Below are 27,161 nucleotides of genomic sequence, written 5' to 3'. Positions count from 1 at the left end.
GCTGTGGCCAGTTGCAGTGTAACAGTGGCCGAGATCCAGTGATGTCAGATCGCTGGCTGTGGCCAAGATCCAGTGATCATAGCAGCTCGGAAACAGGCCCTTCAGCCCAACTTTCCCATACCGACCAAGATGCCCCATCTCGCTAGTCCCACCTGCCCACATTAGACCCATATCCCTCTAAACCTTTCCTATCCATGTACCTGTCCAAATTTATTTTAAATATTGTTATAGTACCTGCCTCAACTATCTCCTCTGGCAGCGCGTTCCATATAAACACTATGTAATAAAAAGGAACTGCAGATGCTGGTTTATACCAAAGAAAGACACAAAATGTTGGAGTAACTTGGCAGATTGGGCAGCATCTCTGGAGAAAGTAAGGTCGGGACCGTTCTTCACATACGCACAACCCTGGCTGTGGCCCGTTGCAATGAACGAGTGGCCGTGTTCATCTCAGCTCTTGTTGTAAAGTGTTTGTGGATTGGAGGTGCAGATATGATGTTAAACTGAAAGTAGTTTTCAGGACAGACATTTGAATCTCTGCAGATAGACACAAAATGCTGGAGTAACTCGGTGGGACAGGCAGCATCTCTGGGGAGGAGGAATGGGTGACGTCTTGGGCTGAGACCCTTCAGACTGAAAGCCACGGGAATGGGAAATTAGAGATATAGACGATGATGCAGAGAGATTTTAACGTCATCCTCTATATTCCCCGTTTCCCTTTCCCGTGACTCTCAGTCTGATGAAAAGCCTCGACCCGAAACGTCACCCATTCCTTCCGTCCCGAGATGCTGCCTGTCTCGCTGAGTTGCTCCAGCATTTTATGTCCATCTTTGGTTTAGACCAGCACCTGCCGGTCCTTCCTACACTTTGAACCTCTGCACCTTGTCCTCTCTGACTCCTGTACCGACTCGGTTTCAGATGTACTCCTTGGAGAGGTTTCGCTCTTTGAAAGACAAACTGCACCTTGTGGATGAAGCCGTGCGAATGCACGATGGAAACGTCATCACTGCCGTAAGTGTTCACTGGAGACTTCATTTTAAATCTATTGCTCTCTGTCAACGTGTGATGTGAACCGTGATCTGTCCAGTTGCAGCGAATCATAGACCATAATCATACTTTATTAGCCATGTATGTTTTGCAACGTATGAGGAGAGTCATCATACCAATAAAAAGCAACAGAACACACAAAATACATTTTAACATGAACATCCACCACAGTGACTCCTCCACATTCCTCACCGTGATGGAAGGCGAAATAAAGTTCAATCTCTCCATTCTTGGTCCTCTAGCAGTCGGGGGCCTTGAACCTTCCGTTGACGGGACGATCTTCCTCCCGTCGGGGCGATCAAACTCCTGCATCGGGGGAGGGGGGATTCTAAGCTCGCGGGTCGGGGATAGTCCAACGTCGTGCGGCTTTTGGAGCTTCCCGACGTCGGTCTCAACCCGAGACTGTGAGCTCCTTGATGTTAAAGTCTGCAGGCCGCAGTTGGAGCGTCGATCCCAGGCAAGGAATCGGCTCCGATAGTAAGACAACGGCCTGCTGTGCGGCTCAAAGATAAATTCTCTGGAGACTTTTTGGGGCAAGGGCAGTATTCTTCTTGGAGAAATTGAAGCTGCTAATCTCTCCATTGCTGACCCACCAATGAAAGTGAGCACGTGATCTCCTGACTTCCCTTTTCTGAAAGCCATACCTCTGATTATGTATCTTTGAACTGCCTGCCTAATTCAGAAGGGCAAATTATCTGTTTAATGCTTATATTAGAGTCTATGTTGTCAAAATCTTTTTATTTTTGTTCCTAGGTTTTGATATACCTGAAAAAAACATTAAGCAAAGGTAATTTGTTCTTGTGTCATCTCTGTTTGTAATATCTCGCAAAATAGTAAGGTTTATCTGTCTAAAAAAGACACAAAGCGCTGGAGTAACGAATGAATGATGAATGAATGAATACTTTATTGCCACACGCTACAAGTCACGGTGAAATTCTTTGCTTGCATACCCCAGGTATGCAAATAGTCGTCCACAAAGGGTGCTGACAAAGTTACAGAGTATCCGCGGCAGGTCCCCTCCTTTCCCCCCCTCCATGCCTCCCGGTGGCCCCCCCCCACGCCGGGTCCTCCCTTGTTCCTTCCCTCGGCAGTGCCGTCCTCGTCTGTCAGTCGGTGCCATCATCGACCGCCGCACCGACCTCTCCACACACCTGCCGGTCCCCGCCATACTCCTCTGTGGACGCCGACCTCGGCCCCAACCGCTGGGCTCCGCCGACCCAGGCTCTGTCGGCCGCGGGCTCCATCGACTCGCGACGCGCGGGCTCCGACCTCGGCCGCGGGGCTCTACCGATTTCTGCGACGGCGGGCTCGACCACGGGGGCACCGGTCTCAGCTACTCAGCGGGGGAGATGTTGGCGGAGTCCAGAACCGAGGGTCACGTTTAAGAAAAGGTAGACCATTTACGGATGAGATGAGGAAAAACTTGTTCACCCTGGAGCCGTGTTGTGAATCTGTGGAATTTTCTGCCACAGAAGGCAGTGGAGGCCAATTCACTGTATGTTTTCAAGAGAGAGTTAGATTTAGCTCTTAAGGCTAACGGAATCAAGGGATATGGGGAAAAGACAGGAACAGGGTACTTATTCTGGATGATCAGCCATCATCATATTGAATGGCGGTGCTGGCTTGGTCTGAATGGTCAACTCCTGCACCTACTTTCTATGTTCCTATGTTAGCGGATCAGGCAGCACGAAGATAAACACAAAATGCTGGGGTAATTCAGCTTCTCTAGATAACGTGGATAGTTGACGGTTCGGGTCGGGTCCCTTCTTCAGACTGGTTGTAGGGAAGAGAAACTCGAGAGGATTGGCAGGACAAAACCTGGCAAATAATAGGTTGACACAGATGAGGGGGGGGGAGAGACGTTTGATCGGTGGATGGTGTACAAGGGCCAGAGATGTATAGACAGAAGGTGTGAGACAAAAGGATTGAAGGGATGCAAATTGTGTACCGTCAGATGTATCAACCAGCCTCTCCTTTCCTCTGATCCTGAATAAGTGTTTGAGGTCAACATCTATTTCTTGCCTATGTAGGACGGTGATGGTGAAGCTTGATGTTCTTACTTTTCCCACACGATGGCACAGTTGCATGCAGAAAAGGCAGTGAAGTCCGTGTTCTTTCCAAATGTAATAGCCCAGTGGAGACAACATTTTGTAGAGGAGTCGCTCAGGAGAGATATATTTCCCTTCTGTTACACGTCACCAAATACTGATGTACGGTCATGAAGGCCATGCGGTAGTTTTCCCCAATGAAGATGTCTGTCAATAGAGTACTTACTAGGTTGTTGTGGCACCTTTACTGAGATACAGTGCGGAAACAGGCCTTTCGGCCCACCGAGTTCGCACCGACCAGCGATCACCCCGTTCATTAGCACTGCCCTACACACTCGGGACAATTTGCAATTGTTCCACGCTGTATCTCTAGAACTAAAACTAAGTGGCCCTCAGGTAAATGCATAGCTACAGTGGAGCAAGCCCGAGCATCTGAATGGTTCCACTGCTGCTCATGTTCTTATTTTCATCTGCTGTGAGAAACAGGTAACGTTTCAGAGAAGGGAGGTGATGCTACTGTCTGCATGGAAAGGCAGGTGAGGGTATTGTCTGCCTGGAATATTCCCATTCATCCTCTATAACGGGGCGGCACGGTGGTGTAGTGGTAGAGTCGCTGCCTTAGAGCGCCAGGGACCCGGGTTCGATCCTGACTACGGGTGCTGTCCTCAAGTTTGTACGTTCTCCGGATGATCTGGTTTCCTCCCACATTCCAAAGACATTCAGGTTTGTAGGTTCAAGACAGACACAAAATGCTGGAGTAACTCAGCGGGACAGGCAGCATCTCTGGAGAGAAGGAATGGGTGACGTTACGGGTCGAGACCCTTATTTAGCTGAAGAAGGGGCACTACCCGAAACGTCACCCATTCCTTCTCTCCAGAGATGCTGCCTGTCCCGCTGAGTTACACCAGCATTTTGTGTCTATTTTCGTTTAAACCAGCATCTGCAGTTTCTTCCTACAGGTTTGTAGGTTAATTGGTTTCTGTATAATTGTCCCTAGTATGTAGGATAATGTTAGCGTACAGGATGGTTGCTGGTCGGCTTGGACTTGGTGGGCTGAAGGGTCTTTATCCGCGCAATGTTTCCAAAGTCTGAAGGACTGAATGGACACCATTTTGAATAACAAGGCAGTGGCTGCCATGGAGAGTGTTAAACATTGCTTAACAATACAATGAGAGTGATTTTAAAATGGCTCTTGGCGTTAAGATATTAAAGTACTTGGCTTCAAGATGACAACTTGATTTGTGGATATGAACTTCATGGTGTTGAAAATTTGTCATGCTGATTGCGAATACACGCCTGTAAGAAAATAGACACGAAAAACTGGATTAACTCCGTGGGACAGGCACCTTCTCTGGAGAGAAGGAATGGGTAACGTTTTGGGTCGAGACCATTCTGAAGGGCATCAGACTTCTTCAGAAGAAAGATCCCAACCTAAAACGTCACCCATTCCTTCTCTCCAGAGATGCTGCCTGTTCCACTGAGTTACTCCGCCATTTTGTGTCCATCTTCGGTGTAAACTAGCATCTGCAGTTCCTTCCCACACATTATGTTTTGTAGAGGTTCTGTTTCGAGAGCTGGCATACAGGCAGGTCGCCCTACAGCAGTTTGTCCACTATCTGAAGGAGACGGGACAGCAGAAGCTACTGATGGAGATGCTGAAGTAAGATGGCTGATTCTTGTATTCTATCATTTGTGTTGGCAGGCATTTTGCATTTTGAATACATCAACAAGAAGTTGGAGCCTAAAGTAACAATGGTTCAATGATAGACACAAAATGCTGGCGTAACTCAGCAGGACAGGCAGCATCTCTGGAGAGAAGGAATGGGTGACGTTTTGGGTCACAGGTCCTGGGCCTTTAGTTGAAGGAAATGAGGCTGCACAGGGGATGAGACAGGCAAACAGATGCTGAACATATTAAGATCCATTTAGATTCCAGTGTATGGTGAGTTAACTGACCCAAGGCAGCTGGGTTCTTGAGTGAACCTGAATGATAGGAAAAGGAGGATAGAATTGACCAGAAATCCCACTCACTTTTTACCACTGTGGGAGGGGTATCAAATTAGATTTTAACAGGCGTTAATAGAAGATAGCTTGAAGGCAATAAAAATAAAAGATATCTTCAAGGCAGGTGAAGGAATATTAATTCCAGAAAAGACACAAAGTGCTGGAGTAATCCAGCGGGTCAGGCAGCATCTCTGGAGAACATGGATAAATGAATCTTGGATGAGTGAAACTTTTTGGTTTTAGTCAAAGAAGGGTCCCGACCCGGAAGCGTCGCCTATCCATGTTGTCCAGAGATGCTGTCTGAACCACTGAGTTACGTCAACACTTTGTCTTTGTTTGTAAACCAGCATCTGCCAATCCTTGTGTCCGCAAGTTAATTCTGGATATGTGTATCCTATGAATTTACCACGTATAGTGACGTTATACTTTGTTTTGTTCGTTGCAGATCCATGGGAAGAACTGAAGAGGCTGCAGTAAGTATTCCACTGGGTGGGTGCAGAACATCGCTAAATCCTATCCAAGTCTTGGCTTAGTTTAGTTTATAGATGCAGTGTGAAGAATCAGTAGGTGGCCCTTCAGCCCACCGAGTCCACGCTGACCAACGATCACACATACACTAATCCTAGTCCTACACACTAAGAACAGTTTACAGAAACCAATTGACCTACAAACATGCAGGTCTTTGGAGTGTGGGAGAAATCAGAGCACCCGAAGAAAACCCACATGGTCTCACGGAGAGCGTATAAACTCCGTACAGACAGTGCCCGCAGTCAGGATCGCACCCAGGCCTCTGGCGCTGTAAGGCAGCAATGCTTACCGCTTCACCACGGTGCCACCCTTGTGCTCTCAGGCTGCGTTTAGTGATCATTAGTGGTATTGTTACTGGGCTAATAATTTAGATGCCTGGTCTTCGGTTTGGAGACAAGAGCTTGTACACTGCATCAGGGCGGGAACCTTAATTCAGGTAATGGATGCTGAAATTTTACAAATCTCAAGGTTTCAAGGTCAGTTTATTGTCACGTGTACCAATTAAGGTAGGTATGTTGCAAAGCCTACCTGAAGCGTCTTTGAAAATCTGCCGCTGAGGGTGTGCGCGATTTTGGCGCCGTTTAGAGGGGGCGGGTTTAAAACGCGATTTTCTCTAGGCTGTTCAAATCGAAGATGTTCAGCCTAGTTAATTATTAACGAAAAATCGCTGAAAGACCTCGTCGCAAAAGCTATTATTAGTTTTAAAGGCCTCGTATAATAGTTATAGTAGTTTAAAAATCAATCTCTAAACCCGCGACCGCCAGCAACCGCAGGGTCTCATAGAGCAAATAGCAGAAGGTATGCTGCATATTTTTACATTAAAAAGGGCTTCTAAAGATCCCTTTATACAAAGTTTAATATTGCGAGTAGCTCATTTTGGGCCCACTATATCCCGCAGTATTTTTCTCGGCATTTGGGGCACAAATCTACCGCAATGTGAACGTTCTAAACCAGCGCGTTCCACAGGGACCCACTGGAAAGCTGATTTAAATGGGCATTTATTTACAGCAATTGAACACTAAATTCCTTCCATTTGATCTATAAATTAATGTAAATGAGATTTTAAAATCATGTTTTATTGTGAATTATTTGTGAATATTATTTGGACATTTAGGCTATTTAAAAATGTTAATCATTTATTAAGAAATGGATAGATGTTTAGATCTAGTAATTGAAGTCTGAAATTAGCTACAATTAGGTAACTAACTAATTATATGCTTTAATTTCAGGTCATCCAAGTAAGATTATTTTATATTTGTTTCAGAATGCTTCAATCTATGATAACTAAAAATTTCATTCAGTTCTCTTAATTTTTAAGAAAGTTATGGGCTTTTGACTGTTCACGATCACAGCTTTTTTGTTATGTCCATAGAAAATCAATAGGGAACAAGATGCTCATTTCCGAGTATGAAAATGGCCATAACTTTTTAAATACTTGAGATATGAAAGTGAATTAGGTGTCAAATTAAACTTATTTTTATGCTTTATCTGATGGGATAAATTACAGACTTGATTTTTAAAATCTCAAAATTTTGTAACATTGCTAATTAAGGTACAGTGAAATTCGAATTACCATACAGCCATACTAAAAAAAGCAACAAGACACACAACTACATAAAAGTTAACATAAACATCCACCACAGTGGATTTCCCACGTTCCTCACTGTGATGGAAGGCAATAAGGTCCAATCTCCTTCCTGTTTATTCTCCCACGGTCGGGGCAGTCGAACCATCGCGGTCGGGGCGATCGAAACTCCCACGTCGGGGCGATCGAAACTCCCGCGTCGGGGCGATCGAAACTCCCGCGTCGGGGCGATCGAAACTCCCGCGTCGGGGCGGACGAAACTCCTGCGGCTTGGAGTCCCCGATGTCAGGCTCTAACCAGAGACTGCGGGCTCCGCGATGTTAAAGTCACGCAGGTTCCCACGATGGAACTCCTGGTCGATCTCCAGCAAAAGGCCGCCAACTCCACGATGTTAGGCCGCAGTGCGGACAGAAATACGATACGGAGGTAAGAGATTAGAAAAAAATTCCTTCAACCCCCGACCCCCACCCATCACTTAAAGCAAGCTAAAGAACACTAAAAAACATACATTTAACATACAAAACAGAAACAAAGAAGGAAAGGACAGACAGATTGTTGGCAAGGCAGCCATTACTGGCGCCACCCGGTGGAAACCAGTTATGGCAACTATGAAGCTACCAGATTTTCCTGAAAACCCATCTCTTTAACGTACCCCTTGAGAGGAAAGCCTGCTGACCTTCCCTGGTTTGCCATATATGACCCAGAGCCACCAATATGGTTGATTCTCGACTGCCCTCTGAACCGTCCCAGTGCCCTGCTCGGATTGAGAGCACTTTAGGGTGGGTACTGACTGCCGGCCTTGCCAGCGACAAACACATCATGTGAATGAGTAAATATTATAATCATGAGGGCATGAATTCACTTTAAAACATAAACCTCAAATTAAGAAATCAGATTGTGAAGTCTTTGGACTGTCGTAAAGCCTGGTTCAGTTCTGACGAAGGGTCGCAGGACGAAACATTGACTTCTTTCCACAGATGTTGTCTGACCAAGTTTCATTGAATTTTCACATTTCATGAAAGTGGCGCACAATAGTGCAGCTGGTAGAGCTGGTGATTCACAGTGCCGGAGACCCGGGTTCGATCCTGACCTCTGAAGTTTGCAGGTTCTTCCTGTGACCACATAGGTTTCTTCCAGGTGCCACCGATTTCCTCCCACATCCCAAAGACATACGAGTGCGATAACACAGAACTAGTGAGAATGGATGATAGATGGTCGGTGTGGATTGAGTGGGCCAAAGGTTCTGCTTCCTTGCTGTATCTCTAAGCTAAACAAACTAAAACATCACTTGTATTGGAGTTGTAGCCTTGTTGTGACACCATGGTTTGGTTTGTGAGCTTCCAGTGCGAAATTGCTGTTAAGGATTTTCTCGTTGTGTCTGAAACAAATTTGCAGGAAGCATTAAATATTACTCAAATTCAATGAATATTATTGCAGTCAGGGTCGTTTATTTGAATATTTTTTTAATTTCTTATTGCAGCTCTTACAGTACAAGGAACATTTGAGTATCAAAAACCACATTAAGAAAACGGAATATTTAAAAAGCTGTATCGGGTAAGTATTCTGTAGAAATACACACCAGCAGCTGAGTGGAAGGGAAAATAACTGGGTTGATCATTTTGAATACTTCCACACAAAAGTTCTGTGTTTCAATTTTCTCTCCTTTCCTTCCTCGGTCATGGGGGCATTAATGGGACTTTGCTTAGGCCGTATTTGGAATATTCCATGCAGTTCTGGTCGTCCCATTACAATGAAGATTTGGAGAGGGTGCAGAGGAGGAGATTTACCAGGATGCTGCTTGGCTTCAGGGAGATATTGGATAGACTTGGATTGTTTTCTCTGGAATGTGGGAGACTTGATAGAAGGGAATAAAACGATGAGAGGCATAGATAGGGTAGACAGTCAGAACCTTTTCCCCAGGGTGTAAATGTCCAACACTAGAGGACGGAACTATAAGGTGAGAGGGGGAAAGTGTAGTGGAGATGTGCGGGACAAGTTTTTTTCACAGAGTGCGATGGGGGGCTGGAAAGCAAGTCTAGAGTGTTTTATTGTCATATGTCCCAGATAGAACAATGAAATTCTTACTTGCAGCAGCACAACAAAATAAGTAAACCCAGTAAACTGTAAACAATATAATAAATTAGGAAAAAAAAGTTTAGTGTTTGTATACGCACACGCACACACTCATACGCATATGTACACATAAACAACAAACAAACAATAATAGTGGTGAGAGAGGCAGATATGATAAATGTGTTCAAGAGTCTTTTGGATAGGCACATAGAAGTGCAGGGAATGTGGATTATGGCCGGAGGATGAGATCAGTTTAACTTGGCATCATGTTCTGCATGAACAATGTGGGCTGAAGGGCCCGTTCATGTGCAGTACTGTTCTGTGGATACACAGCATCCAATTGCTCACCCTAATTCCTGTTGCTTTAGTTAATTGAGGCAGTGAACGTTAAAGAACCGCACTGTAATAACGTCCAAACACAACCCTGTCATTGTTCACGGTCATAGGATCATGGAGTTGTACAGCCCACTGCCCCATGCTGACCATCATGCCTATCTATGCTAATCCCACACTCCACAGACATACAGGTTTGTAAGTTAATCGGCTTCGGTAAAATTGTAAATTGTTCCTAGTGTGTAGCATAGTGCCAGTGTACGGGATGATCGCTGGTCGGCACGTACTCGGTGGGCAGAAGGGCCTGTTTCGTCGCTGTATCTCAAGTCTAAAGTCCATGGAAGAGTGGTGCTTTGCTTTAAGCCTGCAGGTGTTGGTGATTATTGAATTGCTTAAGAGGGCATCCCAAGTTCACCACGTCTCTGTGTTTTTGTTTTTAGGCTCCCATTTGCTTCTGATGATTCTGGGTTTGTCGAAGACCACTATTCACTGCTCGACAGACAGATTATTATTGAAGTAAGGAGCAAGGTTAATTCCCGGGATGGCGGGAATGTCATGTGCTGAGAGAGTGGAGCGGCTGGGCTTGTACACTCTGGAGTTTAGAAGGATAAGAGGGGATCTCATTGAAACATATAAGATTGTTAAGGGTTTGGACATGCTAGAGGCAGGAAACATGTTCCCGATGTTTGGGGAGTCCAGAACCAGGGGCCACAGTTTAAGAATAAGGACGGAGACGAGGAAACACTTTTTCTCACAGAGAGTTGTGAGTCTGTGGAATTCTCTGCCTCAGAGGGCAGTGGAGGCAGGTTCTCTGGATGCTTTCAAGAAAGAGCTAGATAGGGCTCTTAAGAAATAGCCTGGGGATATGGGGAGAAGGCAGGAACGGGGTACTGATTGGGGATTATCAGCCATGATCACATTAAATGGCGGTGCTGGCTCGAAGGGCCGAATGGCCTACTCCTGCACCTATTCTCTATTGAACGTTCTGTCTACTGATTATCATTGATCTCACCTCAGGACCCACCTAGGTTCTCTCCCCGCACTTAGCCGTGGTCGTCTCCCCATCACTACCATAGTTTCTCTCATACCTTCTTTACTTTCCAGCATGATTTCCACATTGAATAGGTGCTTTTGATCAAATTCAAAAGAAGGCAGTCAGCACTTTTGTGCTAGTAGTATCACACTCAGTCATTTCTGCCTCCGCTGTATTTCTTTAGCGCATATTTTCATGTCCTTCAAATAAACATCAGTCGGAAGAAGGGTCCTGACCCGAAATGACACCTATCCATGTTATCCTGAGATGCTGCCTGACTCACTGAGTTACTCCAGCACTCTGGGTCTTCTATGTAAACCGGCATCTGCAGACCCTTGTTTCAAACATCCCATTGCAATTACATATATGGTTCCTTTAACTGAGCACGTAACTGTCAGGAAGCAAATATAGCTCAGTTTAGTTTATTGTTACATGTAGCGAGGTACAGTAACAAACTTTTTGGTTGCGTGATATCCAGTCAGACTATACATGATTACAATCAAACCATCCACAGTGTACAGATACAGGATCCAGGGAATAACGTTTAGTGCAAGCTAAGGTTTTAATGGTAACCAATGCAGGGCAGTATTAGTGAAAAGGATGTTAACTGGTTTGGGGATCAGAGCTGATCAATGTTGTTTTGGGGTTTACAGGAGAACGATAAACGGGTTGAGGCATCTGGACAGATGGAAGTGTTCAGGAAACACCCCAGGAAGGCCTCCATCCTGCACATGCCTCTTGTGACCACACTTTACTACTCCTGCTTCTATCATTATGGAGAATCAGAGGTGAGTGATTCGTTCTGGGCCAAGATGGCGCCCAATCCAGGCGACTATTTGCTTACTAGCCGCAGAAGCAGATCTACAATCACATATTACAATCGCTCCACATTCTTACATCTCTATTCCCGCAGCAACATTTCTTATTTTAACTATGATATCTATACACTGTAAATGGTTCGAATGTAATCATGTATTGTCTTTCTGCTGACTGGATAGCGAGCAACAATAGCTCTTCGCAGCACCTCAGTGCACGTGGCAATAAACTTAACTGATAACTGATTGCAGAAGATGTGCAGATGACCACACATGCATTAGTTCGGAGCGCATGGGGGTGGAACGGTGGCGCTGCGGTAGTGCTGCTGCCTCGCGGTGCCAGAGACCTGGGTTTGATCCTGACCTCCACCACCGTTTTTGTTTCTGGTCATGTGGAGGACCCAAAAGGTCCCATAATTAGAGACAGTGGACGTGTGTAAGGTTCTTGATTTTGCCTGGTTCATTAGTGATGGGGATTAAATAGATCCTTGCCAGTTTCACGTCATAGCCCAAATGTTTTTGCAAAGTCCTATCTTTTGGGTCTTTTAGTTTTTAGAGATACAGCGTGGAAACAGACCCTTCGGCCCACCGAGTCCACGCCGGCCAGCGATCCCCCGCACACTAACACTACCCTTACGCACACTAGGGACAATTATACCAAGCCAATTAACCCACATACCTTTGGAGGGTGGGAGGAAACCGAAGATCTCGGAGCAAACCCACGCAGGTCACGGGGGGAACGTACAGACAACCGTACAGACAAACGCCCATAGTCAGGATCGAACCCGAGTCTCTGACGCTGTAAGGCAGTAGTTCTACCGCTACGCCACCGTGCTGCCCTTTGTTGGCCACCACCACCATTCAGGGATCCACCACCACTGGGATCCGTCTGAGCCACTGGGACAGGCTGAGTAGGAGGAGGTTTCCACCAGGGTGGGATCCCGGTGGTGACAGGGATAGTATATTTTGTGAACGGTGTTTCCCTAATTTTATGGGCAATAAGATGCACATGTGTCAGATAAACAATTAAATGAAGACAGGAGCTGGTCCTGATGTATAAGGTTTAAAATTCTAGATGATTTACGTATTCAGTTAACATCAGTGAGTTAAATGAATTGGTCCCAGGAAGTCCTTGAACTCTGAAGTCAGTGCTTATTAATAAATCACAGACTGAAATCACTGATTTACATTCATTTATTATTGTTGCTTGTACAAAGTTACAGTGAAACACAAAATGCATGCAAAATAAAGCTTTCATTGTGCTTTGCTACACGTGACAATAATAAACCTGATCCTAAATCTAAAAACTTTATTTTGTCTACTAGCCAGGCAGATTATACCACATGTGATGACAATAGGTTATGCAAAAGAGAAAATAAGCATTGTGCAGAGTATATTGATAAAGCTACCAAGGAAGTGCAGATTTAAAAAGTGCAAGGGCCACTTGAGGTGGATTGGGAGATCGGAAATACATCCTTAGCTTAACGGAGGTCCTTTTAGGAGTCTGATAAGAGTAGGAAAAAAGCTGTTCTTGAATCTGATTATTACTTATTAAATGCTACACTTGTCGTTAACGAGACCACAATCCAGATTATGTCACATGGTATGGTTTAGAGAATAGAAGGAAGGTGAGTGAGATTTATCAGGATGGCTAAGGTGAGGAATATGTATTGTTTTACATTGGGAGGTAACCTCACTTACAAATGAAACCCCAAGTATTTCCTTTTTATTTATTTGCAGGGAACATTCAGTAGCCCAGCGAATTTGAAAACAACCTTCAAAGTAAGTACTGAGTCTTGATGTTGACGAGAACAAGAGAACATCAGTGAGTTAAATAAATTGGTCCCAGGAAGTCTTTGAACTCTGAAGTCAGTGCTTATTAATAAATCACAGTTTGAAATCACTGCCTACCTGAGCCGCTCTGCCATTGTTAGATCCCAGCTGATCAACGACCTAACACTCGCCTTTCCCTCGTTTCTCTTAAAACCCTTGGCTAACAGAGGTTTGTAAATCTCAGATTAACATTAATCATTGATCCAGTATAATTTCCAGAGCGAGTTGGAGTCTACTACCCTCTTCAATTCTAACTTCACTCCTGAAAGGCTGAGCTCTTTACTCTCCCAGTCAGCAATAGTGTTATTGTCCTTTTATGCTTATCAGTTCCAAGAGTGTACATCAAGTCACAACACCCCTCCCCGTCTCCCTCCTCCTCCAATATATCCACCGTATCAAGCTTCCTCAGGATAGAATGTTTTGGCACGAAAACAGACCATTTGACCCACCAAATCACTTCTAAGAGTCATAGGAGCAGAATTAGGCCATTCGGCTGCCTTGAGTCTATTCCGCCATCTTATTATGGTTGATCTATCGTGCTGACTATTTCTAGACCCATCCTACCGTAACCCATATTATTTCTTCCCACATAGAAAGATAATCTGGGCAGAAACCAAAATTCTATCTTATGACTAGGTTAGAAACACACAGACTGCTTTCGACAATAGACAATAGGTGCAGCCCTTCGAGCCAGCACCGCCATTCAATGTGATCATGGCTGATCATCCCCAATCAGTACCCCATTCCTGCCTTCTCACCATATCCCCTATCTTTAAGAGCCCTATCTAGCTCTCTCTTGAAAGTATCCAGAGAACCGGCCTCCACCAGAGGCAGAGAATTCCACAGACTCTTTGTCTTGATGTACACACCTTACAGAGCTTGAAAACTGAATAACTCTGGTAAATGTATAAAGATAAAGATCAAAATAAAAAAACGCAAATGCTGTCAATCTGAAATAAAAATATCCAGTAGATCCTGTGGAGGGAGAAATGCAGTGAACATTTTGGATCATTAATCTTTCATCCTAAGTAGAAAAGTGAGAAAACAAGTGATGAAAGGTCATCAACGTAAAATAGTTATTAACATTTAATTAATTAACATTAATTTACATTAATTAACATTAATTAACATTTTATTTCTCTCTGCACAGATACCGCCTGATCTGCTGAGTATTTCCAGCAGGTTTTATTAATTTTTTCCTCAGATACCCAGCGCGCACACACGAGGAAGCTGGGAAGAAGCCATACATCAATGTATAAGAATGAAAGGTTGCAGTTGAGATCAGGGAATGAGAGAAGGACAATAAGAATAATGACTTGCATTTCTGTGAGCACCATTAAGGTGGAAAAGTGTCTGTGGTTTAGTGTAGGTGAATTATACACTTATGTAGCTCATTTACATTTGTGTTTTTTATGTGTTAATAATGCAAAATATAATTTATTTTAGATTTCAGACAAACAGTACTTACTCACAACACTGGCAGCTCGTGCCAAACTGAAGGCTTGGAGAGATGTTGATAGTCTATTTACTACAAAGGTAACGCACAAACAAATTATAAATTATAGAATCACAGAAATGTTACAGCACAGACGGAACCCATTTGGCCCATCGCATACAAGCATTGTCATATTAAATGATTTTTAATAAAATATTCTGTACAGAAGTCACTTTAACAGTATAAAATTACTCCATCAAAATTAACTAGAATTGACAGTTACCGCAGCTGGTAGAATTAATTGATGCTGTCCATAAAATCCAGCTCATTGAGCGAAGAATAAATTCGTTGAAGTTTCACGTGGTGACCTAGGAGAGTATCTTTCTACTACAATCCAGTCATTCCCAACTCTCTGCTCTTTCCTGCTGCAGGGAGACGACCCAAACTGTCCACAATTCCTCCCCCCACCCCCATCAGATGCTGCTCGACCTGCTGTTCATGCTTTTTCTATGTGGCTGCAAATTATTTCCTCTTGTTCATTTTTCCCTTGCAACCGCAGGAAATGCTACACTTGTCGCTTTACCTCCCCCCTCGACTCCATCCAATAACCCAAGCAGTCTTTCCAGGTGAGGCAGAGGTTCACCTGCACCTCTTCCAACTTCATCTATTACATCTGCTGCTCTAGGTGTCAACTGCTCTACATCGGTGAGACCAAGCGCAGGCTTGCCGATCACTTCGCCCAACACCTTCGCTTGGTTTGCATTAACCAACCTGATCTCCCGGTGGCCCAGCACTTCAACTCCCCCTCCCCCTCCCATTCTGAATCCGACCTTTCTGTCCTGGGCCTCCTCCATGGCCATAGTGAGTCCCACCGCAAATTGGAGGAGCAGCATCTCATATTTTGCTTGGGCAGTTTACACCCCAGCGGTATGAACATTGACTTCTCCAATTTCAGGTAGTCCTTGCTTTCTCCCTCCTTCCCAGCTCTCCCACAGCCCACTGTCTCCGCCTCTTCCTTTCATCTTCCCGCCCCCCCACCCCCACATCAGTCTGAAGAAGGGTCTCGACCCGAAACGTCACCTATTCCTTTTCTCCATAGATGCTGCCTCACCGCTGTGTTTCTCCAGCATTTTTGTCTACCTTCGATGTTTCCAGCATCTGCAGTTCTTTCTTAAACCTTCATTAAAGCCTCAGTTAATTCTGTTTAAATAACCAATATCTGTTTAAATAACCAATAACCAATGATTTTATATTAACTATAATATTTAATCCAACCCACATTTATCAGGGTTTTTTTTTTCAGATTACAAGCTCATGTTCATGGATTGTGTCTCTCTTATATTGCATTAGCTGAATTATTACATGGTTATCACTTACATAATCTTTGCTCGGCAAAAGACTATAAGAATATGGTGGAAAGACTTTCTGCTGGTATATTTATGCAGGACTGCATTTAGAATTTAAAAAAATGTTTTAAAAGTATACTAAATTGCAAATCTGGTGAGATAATTTTCAGTTTATTATATCTTTCTTGGCTCATTCCACCTCTGGGTATTTTTCAAATCATGAATTAGGAAGTGTACGTGATGTAGCACGAACTCTTAGTAATACTACAGTTCTAAGAATCAAGAATTGTGTGCTAAGGTGATGGAGAATCATCACAGTGCGGGCGAGGAAACATCAGGTGTTACTCGCCAATTATCCACAGAGTGTGACGGGGAAAGAGTACTTAAAAGGGGAGAATTTTGATTGCAAAATACATCAGCAAGTTTATATTTTTTAATCTGTTTTTGCCTTGCATCTTCATCACATCTGTCACAATCTCTAGTTTAGTTTAGAGATACAGTGTGAAAACAGGCCCTTCGCCCCACTGAGTCAACATCGACCAGCGATCACACATTCACTAGTTCTATCCTACACACTAGGGACAATTTAAAGAAGCCAATTAACCTGCAAACATGTACGGCTTTGGAATGTGGGAGGAAACCGGAGCACCCGGAAGAAACCCATGCAGTCACAGGAAGAACGTACAAACTCTGTACAGATGGGTCTCCGGCACTGTAAAGGGCCTGTCCCACTTTCACGACATAATTCACGACCTCTGTCGAGTTTGCCCTTGACTCGTACTCGCAGCATGGTCGTCACAAGGTCGTAGGTAGGTCGCAGCAGGCCGCGATGCTAGTCGTAGGTACAAGTAGGTCAGTGCGTTTTTTCTAGCATGATGAAAAATGTCCACGAGTAAAAAAGGTCGTGAATTAGGTCGTGAAAGTGGGACAGGCCCTTGAGGCATCAACTCTACCGCAGCGCAACTGTGCCAGCCCTACTTCATCGTAATACTAACATTCTTTTTGTTCTCTCCTTGTATTCCCTCTCTCCGTACATTTTAATACTTAATTTGTCATTTTACATTTTTTCCCATTCTGATGAAAGATCATTGAACTGAAACTTGAATCTCCACAGATGCTGCTGAAGACATTTCAAATGTTTTCAGTCGCTTTAAGGCTTTGTTTCACGACCGCAACACCATCAGAACCACCTTTCTCCCCAAAATGCACAACCATGTTGTACTTTGTTTCAGAACTGGCTTGGATACACCAAGAAGAAAGCGCCAATTGGATTTCATCGAGTTGTGGATATCTTGCACAAAAACAATGCCCCAGTTGAGGTAAGACTCCAGTTAACAATGTCACAAAGTGAATATCATTATATCCTGCACTTTCCTCTACAGTCCTGAATAAATGTCTCATGATCTTAGAGAGTCATGAGGACAATATTGGTTCTTCCCACGATGCCCATGTGACAATACCTGCCTGGAAATTCCAATGTACCCCAGCTTCAAGCAGACTGATAATCTCAACCTGCATTGATCCAGAAGGGCAGCATTCACTACCTACCCCTGAGAAAAGTGGCGAGTGCCTTCGTGAACTCTTTACGGTAAAGGTATTCGCACAATGCTGTTAGATGGGGACCCCAGGATTTAGGTCCAGTGACGACAAAGAAACAGCAATATATTTCCAAGTCAAGATGTTGTGTGACAAGGAGGGGAACCTGCAGTTGATGGTGTTATCATGGGCATACTGACCTTGTCCTCCTTGGTGGTAGAGGTTAGATGTTTGGAAGGTGCCACTGGAGTGACCAAGGCGAATAACTGCGGTGAATCTTGTGCGTTCCTGCAGCCACCGCGCTGCTGGGGAAAGTGATGAATGTTTTGGCCGGCTGATGACTTGGCAGTGAAGCGGGCCTTGTGCTGGATGGCATTGAGCTTTTTGAAAGTTGTTGGAATTGCACTAGTTCAGAAAAACAGAACGTGTTCCATCGCTCCCGTCTCGTGCCCTGTCGATAACGGAAATGTTTTAGGATATTGGGAGCTGTGTTGCTCATCATTGGAATATGGAAGGAAACTGCAGCTCCCAGAGAAAACCCACGCGGTTACAGGGAGAATGTACAAACTATGTACAGACAGCACCCGTAGTCAGGATTGAACCCGGATCTCTGGCGCTATAAGACAGCAACTCTACAGCTGCACTACCATGCCACCCTATTTCCTGTGTCATTTTGTGCCCATCAAGTTACGTTCTTTAAATAGAACCCTACCCTGACCTTAAGGGCCCATTGTCCTGCCGTCTGCACTGGGTCAGTATTGCAGAGGTTGGCCTAGCCTGGCAATGTTGTTGACATCCTCCGTCGTGGATCTGTTCTTGTCAGCGTGGTTTTTATGTGGCTGCTGTAGTTAAGTATTGGGGTCAATGAAAGAACGTTCACATCGTGGCCCTGTTTCCACCAATCTTTCCACCACCCGCGCACAAGAAGCACCACGCACAAGGAGAACCCAGTGTGTTCAGCTCTGGGTGAATAATTTCTAATCTTGTGATGTGGACTCGATAAAAAATTAAGTATCAAGTCAATAATGACTCCAGATACGTTAAAGGGGCCATTTAGCCCATCAACGCTCTACTTGTTCTCTTGTAAACTATTCAATTAATGCCTTGTTCTTTCCTTATGGATCTGTAATTTTTTTTAAATCATTGAGTTATTTTGCAAATATTACTGTTTAGTCTGTTTTAATTAACCTTGCAGGCAACATATCAGATCATGTCATTCTGTTAAAATTATTACCTATTGTATCGATTCTATCTCACATATACTATTTCAAATTACGGTGATTTTTATTAATTTCATTTTACTGCATTCCGCTTCAGGTTATTCAGGAATACATAGCTTTGGTGGATAACACAGAACTGAAGTTAAACCTTGGAACAAAGTACAAGTGCCATAACATTGTGATTGATGTAAGTATAATAGATTTATTGCTACGACAGCTCAATGGTACTTTATTGTCACAAGTGACTAGGTACAATGAAATTATTTGTTTTGCGCACAGTTCAGTGAAATCATGCAATACATAAGCATAATCATAAATAAGTACAGAAGTACAATGATTGTAGTGTAAGAATAGTTGACTTAACTCCAAGGCACTACACAAAGAGTCGTCACATTTAGTTTAGTTTAGAGATACTGCACAGAAACAGGCCCTTTGGCTCACCGAGGCTGCGCCGACCAGCGATCCCCGTACACTAATCCTACACACTCGGAACATTTTACAATTTTTACTGAAGCCAATTAATCTACAAACCTGTTCGTCTTTTAAATGTGGGAGGCATCCGCAGCACCTGGAAAAACCCACGCAGTCACGGGGAGAACGTACAAACTCTGTACAGACAGCACCCAGAGTCAGGATTGAACCTGGGTCTCTGGGGCTGTCCGGCAGCAACTCTGTCGCTGCGCTACCGTGCCGAGTTCTTTGAATAGATCTTTACCCTGGCCTTAAAGGCCCATTGTCCTGGCAGCAGAACTGGGTCAGTATTGCGGAGGCTGGCCTAGCCTGCCGATATTGTTGACTTCCTCCATCATTGCTCTGTCGATCCATACCACTGTCTCATCCGATACATACGCTCGTTCGAATACTGTGGGCCTTCAGCGGCACCAGATCCACATGATCCCATGGTGCTGTAGGTCCTCCAGTGGCCCACTCCACGCATACCTAGGCCGATGAACATGCTATCCCCTTGCCTCTTGCAGCCACTGCTCATCCTCTGGGCACCTCGGTGCCAAGCTCAGCTGACCTTGGAAACCCCAAAGAGTGGGAGATGAGCCTACAGCCCCGTCACTGGCATCGATCCTCTCCTCTGTCCTTCCCCACCGCCATCGTGATTATACTTTCCTCTGTAAAAGAGATGAATGACAAATATTAGTTAGATGGATTCATGAGTTTAAAAATTGGAGTGCAGTTGGAAAAACATAACATCAAGTGTGTTCAGTGGTAGAATTGGCGAGGATCAACTTGGCAAGTGGCTGATCTTTCAGATGTTGCAAATAGCTTTTTGGACATTGAACACAATTGATGTTGTGTTTATTCTAACAGCGCTAAAGAGGTATTATTGAACAAATGCAGCATGATGATTTATCTTCATATTTATTTTTGCCCTTGAGGAACTGAGGTCCAAATAGTAATGCCTGCATTCCCCCTCTCTTTCTGCCCCTCCCCCACCCGAGCCGTCCAGCCTGTTCCACCGTTCGCATCCATACGCAGTATATATCCATCCCTTCGTTATTACCTCTTCCACAGCCAACAATGAACTATTTCCTTGGTCATAGTTGTTGGCTCTGATTTGTTCTGTACCTTTCCCATCCCCCCCCCCCCCCCCTTTTTGTCCAGAGATGCTGCCTGACCCGCTGAGTTACTCTGAGATTCACTGAGCCACCTTCATTGGCACTGTGAATGGTTTAGGTGGGAAGTGATGGTTGGTGTAGAGGGAACTGCCATTAAAAAACACATGAAAAGGACAGGTCAAAATCGAAATGGCATTAATTTAGTTTCACAGTCTAAGATGTTTAAATTTAAATCGTTGGTTTACAAAATTGTTTTAATTTTCCTTTTCTCAACTCAGACCTACAGGGATCTTAAAGATCGCCAGCAGTTGATTCAGTACAGGAGCAAAGTGGACAAAAGCTCACAAGAACAGAGGAAGATAGACTTCATCCTGAGCAATTCTGTGAGTGAAGAATGGATTTTAAATCATAGATGGTACAGGGCTGAAACGTTACAGCTGATGAGACAACAAACTGAGAGGTAGAAACAAGGAACTGCACGTTTACAAAAGAAAGCACAAAGTGCTGAAGTAGCCTCACGGGTCAGGCAGCATGTCAGGAGAACATGGATGGGCGATGTTTCGGGTCAGGACCTTCGTCAGATTGATGGGAGGGAGGGGGGAAAGAAAGCTATAATAGAGGGGCAGGACAAAGCCTGGCAGGTATTGCAGGGCTAGAGAAGGGCCAGGATAACAAACTGATGTGGGTTAAATCAACAGTCCTTCTCGAGAAAAAGGACACAAAGTGCTGGAGTAACTGGTCAGGCAGTAGCTCTGGAGAACATGGATAGGTGACACAATTAGGCGGCACAATGGTGCAGCTGTTGCCTTACAGGGCCAGAGTTGTTGCCTTACAGGGCCAGAGACCTGAGTTTGATCCTGACGACGGGTGTTGTCTGTACAGAGATTGTCCCTGTGACCATGGGTTTTCTCCGGTTGATCCGGTTTCCTCCCACACTCCAAAGGCGTACAGATTTGTAGGTTAATTGGCTTCTGCAAATTGTAAATTGTCCTTGGTGTGCAGGATGGTGCTAATGTATGGGGTGATCACTGGTCGGCGCAGACTCGATGGGCCAAAGGGCCTGTTTCTCTGATGGTGACGTTTCGGGTCGGATCCCTTCTTCAGCGACATTTCAGGTCGGGCCCCTTTGTTCTGAAGACGGGCCCCGGCCTGAAACGTTACCACTCCATGTTCCCCAGAGAGGCTGCCTGACACACTGATTTTCTTCAGCATTTTGCGTCCTTTTGTGTAAACCAGCAGTTCCTTGTTTCTGCAATCCTTCCAGGGAATTGAAGACTACCTCTGTTAAAACACTTGATTCTTTTATACTTGAGAGTAAGGACCATCTTATTGGGCTACTGGGAGAACAAACCAACTGGAAAGTAATCTTGCAGACGGCTGATTTTGAAAATTGTATTTTGCAGCAAATCAGATGGAAAAATTGATGGCTGAAGATTCAATGAAGGAACGTCTCCTGTGCTAAGGAAGCAGAAGGTTGTAAACCTGGCAGTGAGGATATGAAGGCAAAATCTTCATCTACATTCAGTGACCCGCTGGACTTCTTCTCCCACGTATTTAAAATTAATGATTATGGGAGCTTAGAAATTAAGTGTCCTCTCCATGTATCCGTCATGTGTATCAAGTGGTTCAAATTGCAAAGGTTCTGACTTTTAATGGGAGGGTGGGGGGGGGGTGCAGGGGAGGCTGAAGCACAGAGAGGTTCAAGGGGGAGGTGCAGGTCACCCAGTCAAAAGTGTCAAGACATCAAGCATTGCATTGTGTTCACTTATTGACACAATTGCAGACCAGCACTGGTGCTACCTGTGCCGTTGCAGCACCATTGCAGACCAACACTGGTGCTATCTGCAACATTGCAGACCAACACTGTTTGATTTTAGCCAGTTGATGTTACTGGCTGACCTCACCGAACTGACCTTGATGGATGAACAAAGAATAGTGTTGGGGGAAACGGCGTATTATTGCTGCGTGTGTGTGGACCCTTCAGTTCCCTTCTTCTGGTGCCCCCTCCCCTCATGAATCTACAAAGGTAGGAAGTCTAATCTCTGACCTTTACTCCAGCATAAATGAGAGGTAGAATACTTGTACAGTAACCAGGAAAAAGTCATTCATAGAGAACTACATTTTTAATAAAGTGCCAAACTCTGGTAACCTTCTGTGTTTGCTGTTTATTTAATATAATGATGGCTCACTAGTTTCCACCTGTGCAAGGCACAACCGCTGAACAATTCTGGGTCTGATGATATAAATGAGAATAGGCTGCAGGATGGTTTGGCATTCCCTTCTCTTTCCTCCCCATTTTCCATAGAGTGATTCCCTAAATGTTATGCGGGTTTTAAGCCAGGGGAAGGGTTTGTATAAGTAACTCTATGAGTGCAGATAAATAGCCTGAAACTGTCCTACTGCTCAACTTCTACACGGGTTGGCCATTCCATATGTAGACACTGAAGGGTCCTACCTGCACCAATGTAAACCAACACTAATGACTTTACCTGCACCATTGCAGACCACATGCTGATGGTGCTGCCTGCACCAGTGCAGACCATACATGGATCGTGCGACCAGCATCACTGTAGACCGACATTGATGGTGCTGCCTGCATCATTACAGACGACATACTAATGGTGCTACCATTGCATACCAACATGGATGGTGCTACCTGCACCAGTGCAGACCGTCACTGATTGTCCTACCTGCACCATCGCAAACCACACACAGATGGTCCTCTCTACACCAGTGCAGATAAAGCTCCTGATATTCCATAGTTTTCCAACAGCAGCACATGGGGGAACCAGTTTACCAGGTGGATAGTGTAGAAAGGAACTGCAGATCCTGGTTTCTACCGAAGATAGACATAAAGTGCTGGAGTAACTCAGTGGGTCAGGCAGCATCTCTGGAGAAAAAGGATGGGCGATGCCTGAAGAAGGGTTCCGACCCAAAATGTCACCCATCCTTTTTCTCCAGGGATACTGCCTGGCCCGCTGAGTTACTCCAGCACTTTATGTCTATCCCAGTTGGATTACTTATTTAGCTTGCAGCACTGTGGAAGCCTCGAGGCATCTTCAGTGGTTCATAAAGGCAACTAATCACTTCAAAGCCAATCAGGCGTGAGCAATAAATGCTGCCCTTGTCAGCGAAACTCACATTCCAGGGGAATTAAAACAAAATGTCCACACGCTGACTCAGTAGAAGATATGCAGTTTTGGAAACTCTGGGATTAGCTTTGAAATGAACCATCAAATAGCCAGCACAGATCATATAAAAGACCTTTTTAACCTGCACCCTTTTGTTCCATCAATGGGGATTACACTTCTCAGCACATCTTTCATTTCCAGGCTCTCAAACATGCCAGAATTGATGGCTGCGCAATCAGCGACAAAGTACCAAACACTGGAACTCTGTCACTGCACCTCTCTGCCCATACATCTCTTTCCATCTCTAAAATGCTCCTGAAAACCTGCCTCTTCAAGAAAGTAGATACAAGGAACTGCAGATGCTTATGCACAGAAAAAGATAAAAAATGCTGGAGTAAGTCAGCGGGCCAGGCAGCATCTCTGGAGAATGTGGACAGATCATGCTTCGGGTTGCGACTTTTTCTTCAAACATCAAAGTAATTGGCTATCTGTTCCATACTATATATGGTGCTCAGTGTCAATATTTTGCCAATTTGTGCTTTGTTGTGCCATAAGCTCTGCATACTGGATATTAAGCAGAAAATTACCAAAAAATATTCTTCCAACGGGAGCCTGAGGCATAATCTGCTGAGGCATAATCTTTCCACAATGACCTTTCAGCGGTACCAATGAATGAATACGTTTATTGGCCAAGTATTCACATACAAGGAATACATACAAGCTGAAGGTGTTTCCTCCAAATTTACAGCGACTGCCCCAACGTTAAATAACTCGATTTAGTTTAGTTTATTGTCACGTGTGCCGAGGTACAGTGAAAAGTGTTTGTTGCATGCTATCCAGTTAGCAGAAAGGTAATACATGATTCCAATCGAGCCATTTGGAGTGTATAGATGCATGATAAGGGAATAACATTTAGTGATAAGGGAGTAACGTTTAGGTAGTGATAGGTGCTGTAATAAGGTAGTTTCTTTCTCAATGTGGAAAGGTGAGTATGGTTATGGTTCAGGCCAACACCTCTCATTGTGTGTAGGAAAGAACTGCAGATGTTGGTTTAAATCGAAGGTAGACACAAAATGCTGGAGTAACTCAGCGGGACAGGCAGCATCTCTGGAGAGAAGGAATGGGTGACATTTCAGGTCAAGGCCCTTCTTCAGACTGATGTCAGAGGAGTGGGTGGAAATGAGATAGAATAGTTCAAGTTCAAGTGAGTTTATTGTCATGTGTCCCTGTATAGGACAATGAAATTCTTGCTTTGCTTCAGCACACAGAACATAGTAGGCATTTACTACAGAACAGATAAGTGTGTCCATATACCATGATATAAATATATACACACATGAATAAGTAAACTGATAAAGTGCAAATAACAGGAAATGGGTTATTAATAATCAGAGTTTTGTCCGAGCCAGGTTTAATAGCCTGATGGCTGTGGGGAAGTAGCTATTCCTGAACCTGGTTGTTGCAGTCTTCAGGCTCCTGTACCTTCTACCTGAAGGTAGCAGTGAGATGAGTGTGTGGCCAGGATGGTGTGGGTCTTTGATGATACTGCCAGCCTTTTTGAGGCAGCGACTGCGATAAATCCCATCAATCGACTCAATATAGACTCAAAATGCTAGAGTAACTTAGCGGGGCAGACAGCATCTCTGAAGAGAAGGAATGGGCGATGTTTCAGACCTAGAGATAGCATGAAGTCGGAGAAAGTAAGACTGATGGGAGAACTGGGAAGGGGGAGGGGATGGAGAGACAGGGAAAGCAAAGGCTATTTGAAGTTAGAGAAGTCAATGTTCATACCGCTGGGCTGCAAGCTACCCAAGCAAAATATGTGGTGCAGTTCCTCCAATTTGCACTGTGCCCCACTCTGACAATGGAGGAGGCCCAGGACAGAAAGATCAGTTTGGGAATGGGAGGGGGAGTTAAAGTGCTGAGCTTTTCTTTATGGTACGGGGGTTCCCCCCTTCCGTTATAGATGAGGCTCTCACTAGTGTCTCCTCAATATCCCGCAGCTCCGCTCTTGCTCCCCCTCCCCCCATTCGTAACAAGGGCAGATTCCCCCTTGTCATCACCTTCCACCCCATCAGCCGTTGCATAGAGCATATTTTTGCCACCTCCAACGGGAACCCATGCTGCTCCATCGAGAGTGCTGGCGTACTGTATAACCACATGGTATGCCAGCTGCTCTGCAGCGGACAGGAGAGCCCTTCAAAGGGTCATCAACACCGCACAAAAAATCACTGGCTGCCCACTGCCCTCCCTGAAGGACATCTTCAGCTCTCGCTGCCTTGGCAGGGCAGCCAACATCCTGAAGGACCCTTCCCACCCTGGACACAACCTGTTCCACCTGCTGCCCTCTGGCAGACGGTACAGGTCTTTCAAAACTCGCACAAACAGACTCAGAGACAGCTTCTACCCCATAGCCATACGTGAACTTAACAATGCAAAATAAGAAATAACACACATTCAACTGAATGGTTCTACCTCAGCTGCTATTGTTATTTATCTGTAATTTTTTTTAATGTGTATATATTTTTACCTTTTCTTATATATTTAAAATTGCTCTTGTGAATCGCACCGTGGGATTGACTTTTAAATTTCGTTGTACCATGTGCAATGACAATAAAGAGATTCATTAATTCACTGACCACATTTTCCCATCTCCACCCCTTTCTGATTTCCATGGACACCGTTCGCTCTGCAACTCCCTGGTCAACTTGTCCCTTCCCACCCAAACCACACCCTCTCCAGGTACTTTCCCCTGCAACCGTAGGAGATGCAACACCTGCCCCTTTACCTCCCTCCTTGACTCCGTCCAAGGACCCCGACAGTCTTTTCAGGAGAGGCAGAGGTTCACTTGCACTTTCTCTAACTTCATCTACTGTACCCGCTGTTCCAGGTGTGAACTCCTGTATATCGGCGAGACCAAGCGCAGGCTCGGCGATCGTTTCGTTGAACACCTCGGGCTCAGTCCGCCTTAACCTGCATGATCTCCCGGTCGCTCAGCACTTTAACTCGCGCTCCCATTCCCAATCTGACCTTTCTGTCCAGGGCCTCCTCCATTGTCAGAGTGAGGCCCAGCGCAAATTGGAGGAGCAGCGCCTCATATTTTGTTTGGGTAGTTTACACCCCAGCGGTTTGAACATTGACTTCTCTAACTTCAAATAGCCCTTGCTTTCCCTCTCTCCCCATCCCCTTCCCCTTCACAGTTCTTCCACCAATCTTACTGTCTCCGACTCTATTCTCTCTGTCCCGCCCACTCCCCTGACATCAGTCTCGAACCAAAACGTAGGGTCTCGAACCAAAACGTCACCCATTCCTTCTCTCCAGAGATGCTGCCTGTCCCGCTCAGTTACTCCAGCATTTTGTGTCTACCTCTCATTGTGCCCAATGTCCCTGAATGCAAATCATTGACTACAATTCCCATAACACCCCGCGGTGGAGGCTGGCCAACCAAATGCCTTAATTTCCCTGTGTGGGGTAGAAGTTTCATTATCGTCCTTTGAAAAAGGAAAACTCGTCGACCGTTACTCCCAAATTATATTTTATAATCCCCCCCCAGTGTTTTGAGTGTGTCTTTTGTGCTGGATCTAGCAACGGGTGGCGGGGACCTGTCCCTAGCAACGGGTGGTGGG

General features: G+C 44.8%; 1 protein-coding gene across 2 annotated transcripts in view; it reads left to right on the top strand.

Annotated features, from left to right (window-relative positions):
* The window catches only part of vipas39 (VPS33B interacting protein, apical-basolateral polarity regulator, spe-39 homolog), a 34,273-nt gene extending 11,721 nt beyond the window's left edge, over positions 1 to 22,552 (top strand). For both annotated transcript variants that reach the window (XM_033027610.1, XM_033027612.1), the window contains exons 8-20: positions 919 to 1,011; positions 1,801 to 1,834; positions 4,653 to 4,755; positions 5,545 to 5,572; positions 8,693 to 8,766; positions 10,059 to 10,134; positions 11,305 to 11,439; positions 13,207 to 13,248; positions 14,746 to 14,835; positions 17,313 to 17,399; positions 18,934 to 19,023; positions 20,683 to 20,787; positions 21,808 to 22,552. In XM_033027610.1, the coding sequence (XP_032883501.1) occupies positions 919 to 1,011; positions 1,801 to 1,834; positions 4,653 to 4,755; positions 5,545 to 5,572; positions 8,693 to 8,766; positions 10,059 to 10,134; positions 11,305 to 11,439; positions 13,207 to 13,248; positions 14,746 to 14,835; positions 17,313 to 17,399; positions 18,934 to 19,023; positions 20,683 to 20,787; positions 21,808 to 21,828 (978 nt within the window). In that variant the 3' untranslated portion in view covers positions 21,829 to 22,552. The remainder of the gene's footprint in view (positions 1 to 918; positions 1,012 to 1,800; positions 1,835 to 4,652; positions 4,756 to 5,544; positions 5,573 to 8,692; positions 8,767 to 10,058; positions 10,135 to 11,304; positions 11,440 to 13,206; positions 13,249 to 14,745; positions 14,836 to 17,312; positions 17,400 to 18,933; positions 19,024 to 20,682; positions 20,788 to 21,807) is intronic.
* The last annotated feature ends 4,609 nt before the right edge of the window (positions 22,553 to 27,161 follow it).

This window comes from Amblyraja radiata, chromosome 9 (assembly GCF_010909765.2).
Source record: "Amblyraja radiata isolate CabotCenter1 chromosome 9, sAmbRad1.1.pri, whole genome shotgun sequence".
NCBI lineage: Eukaryota > Metazoa > Chordata > Chondrichthyes > Rajiformes > Rajidae > Amblyraja > Amblyraja radiata.
This window is presented reverse-complemented; position numbering and strand designations above follow the sequence as displayed.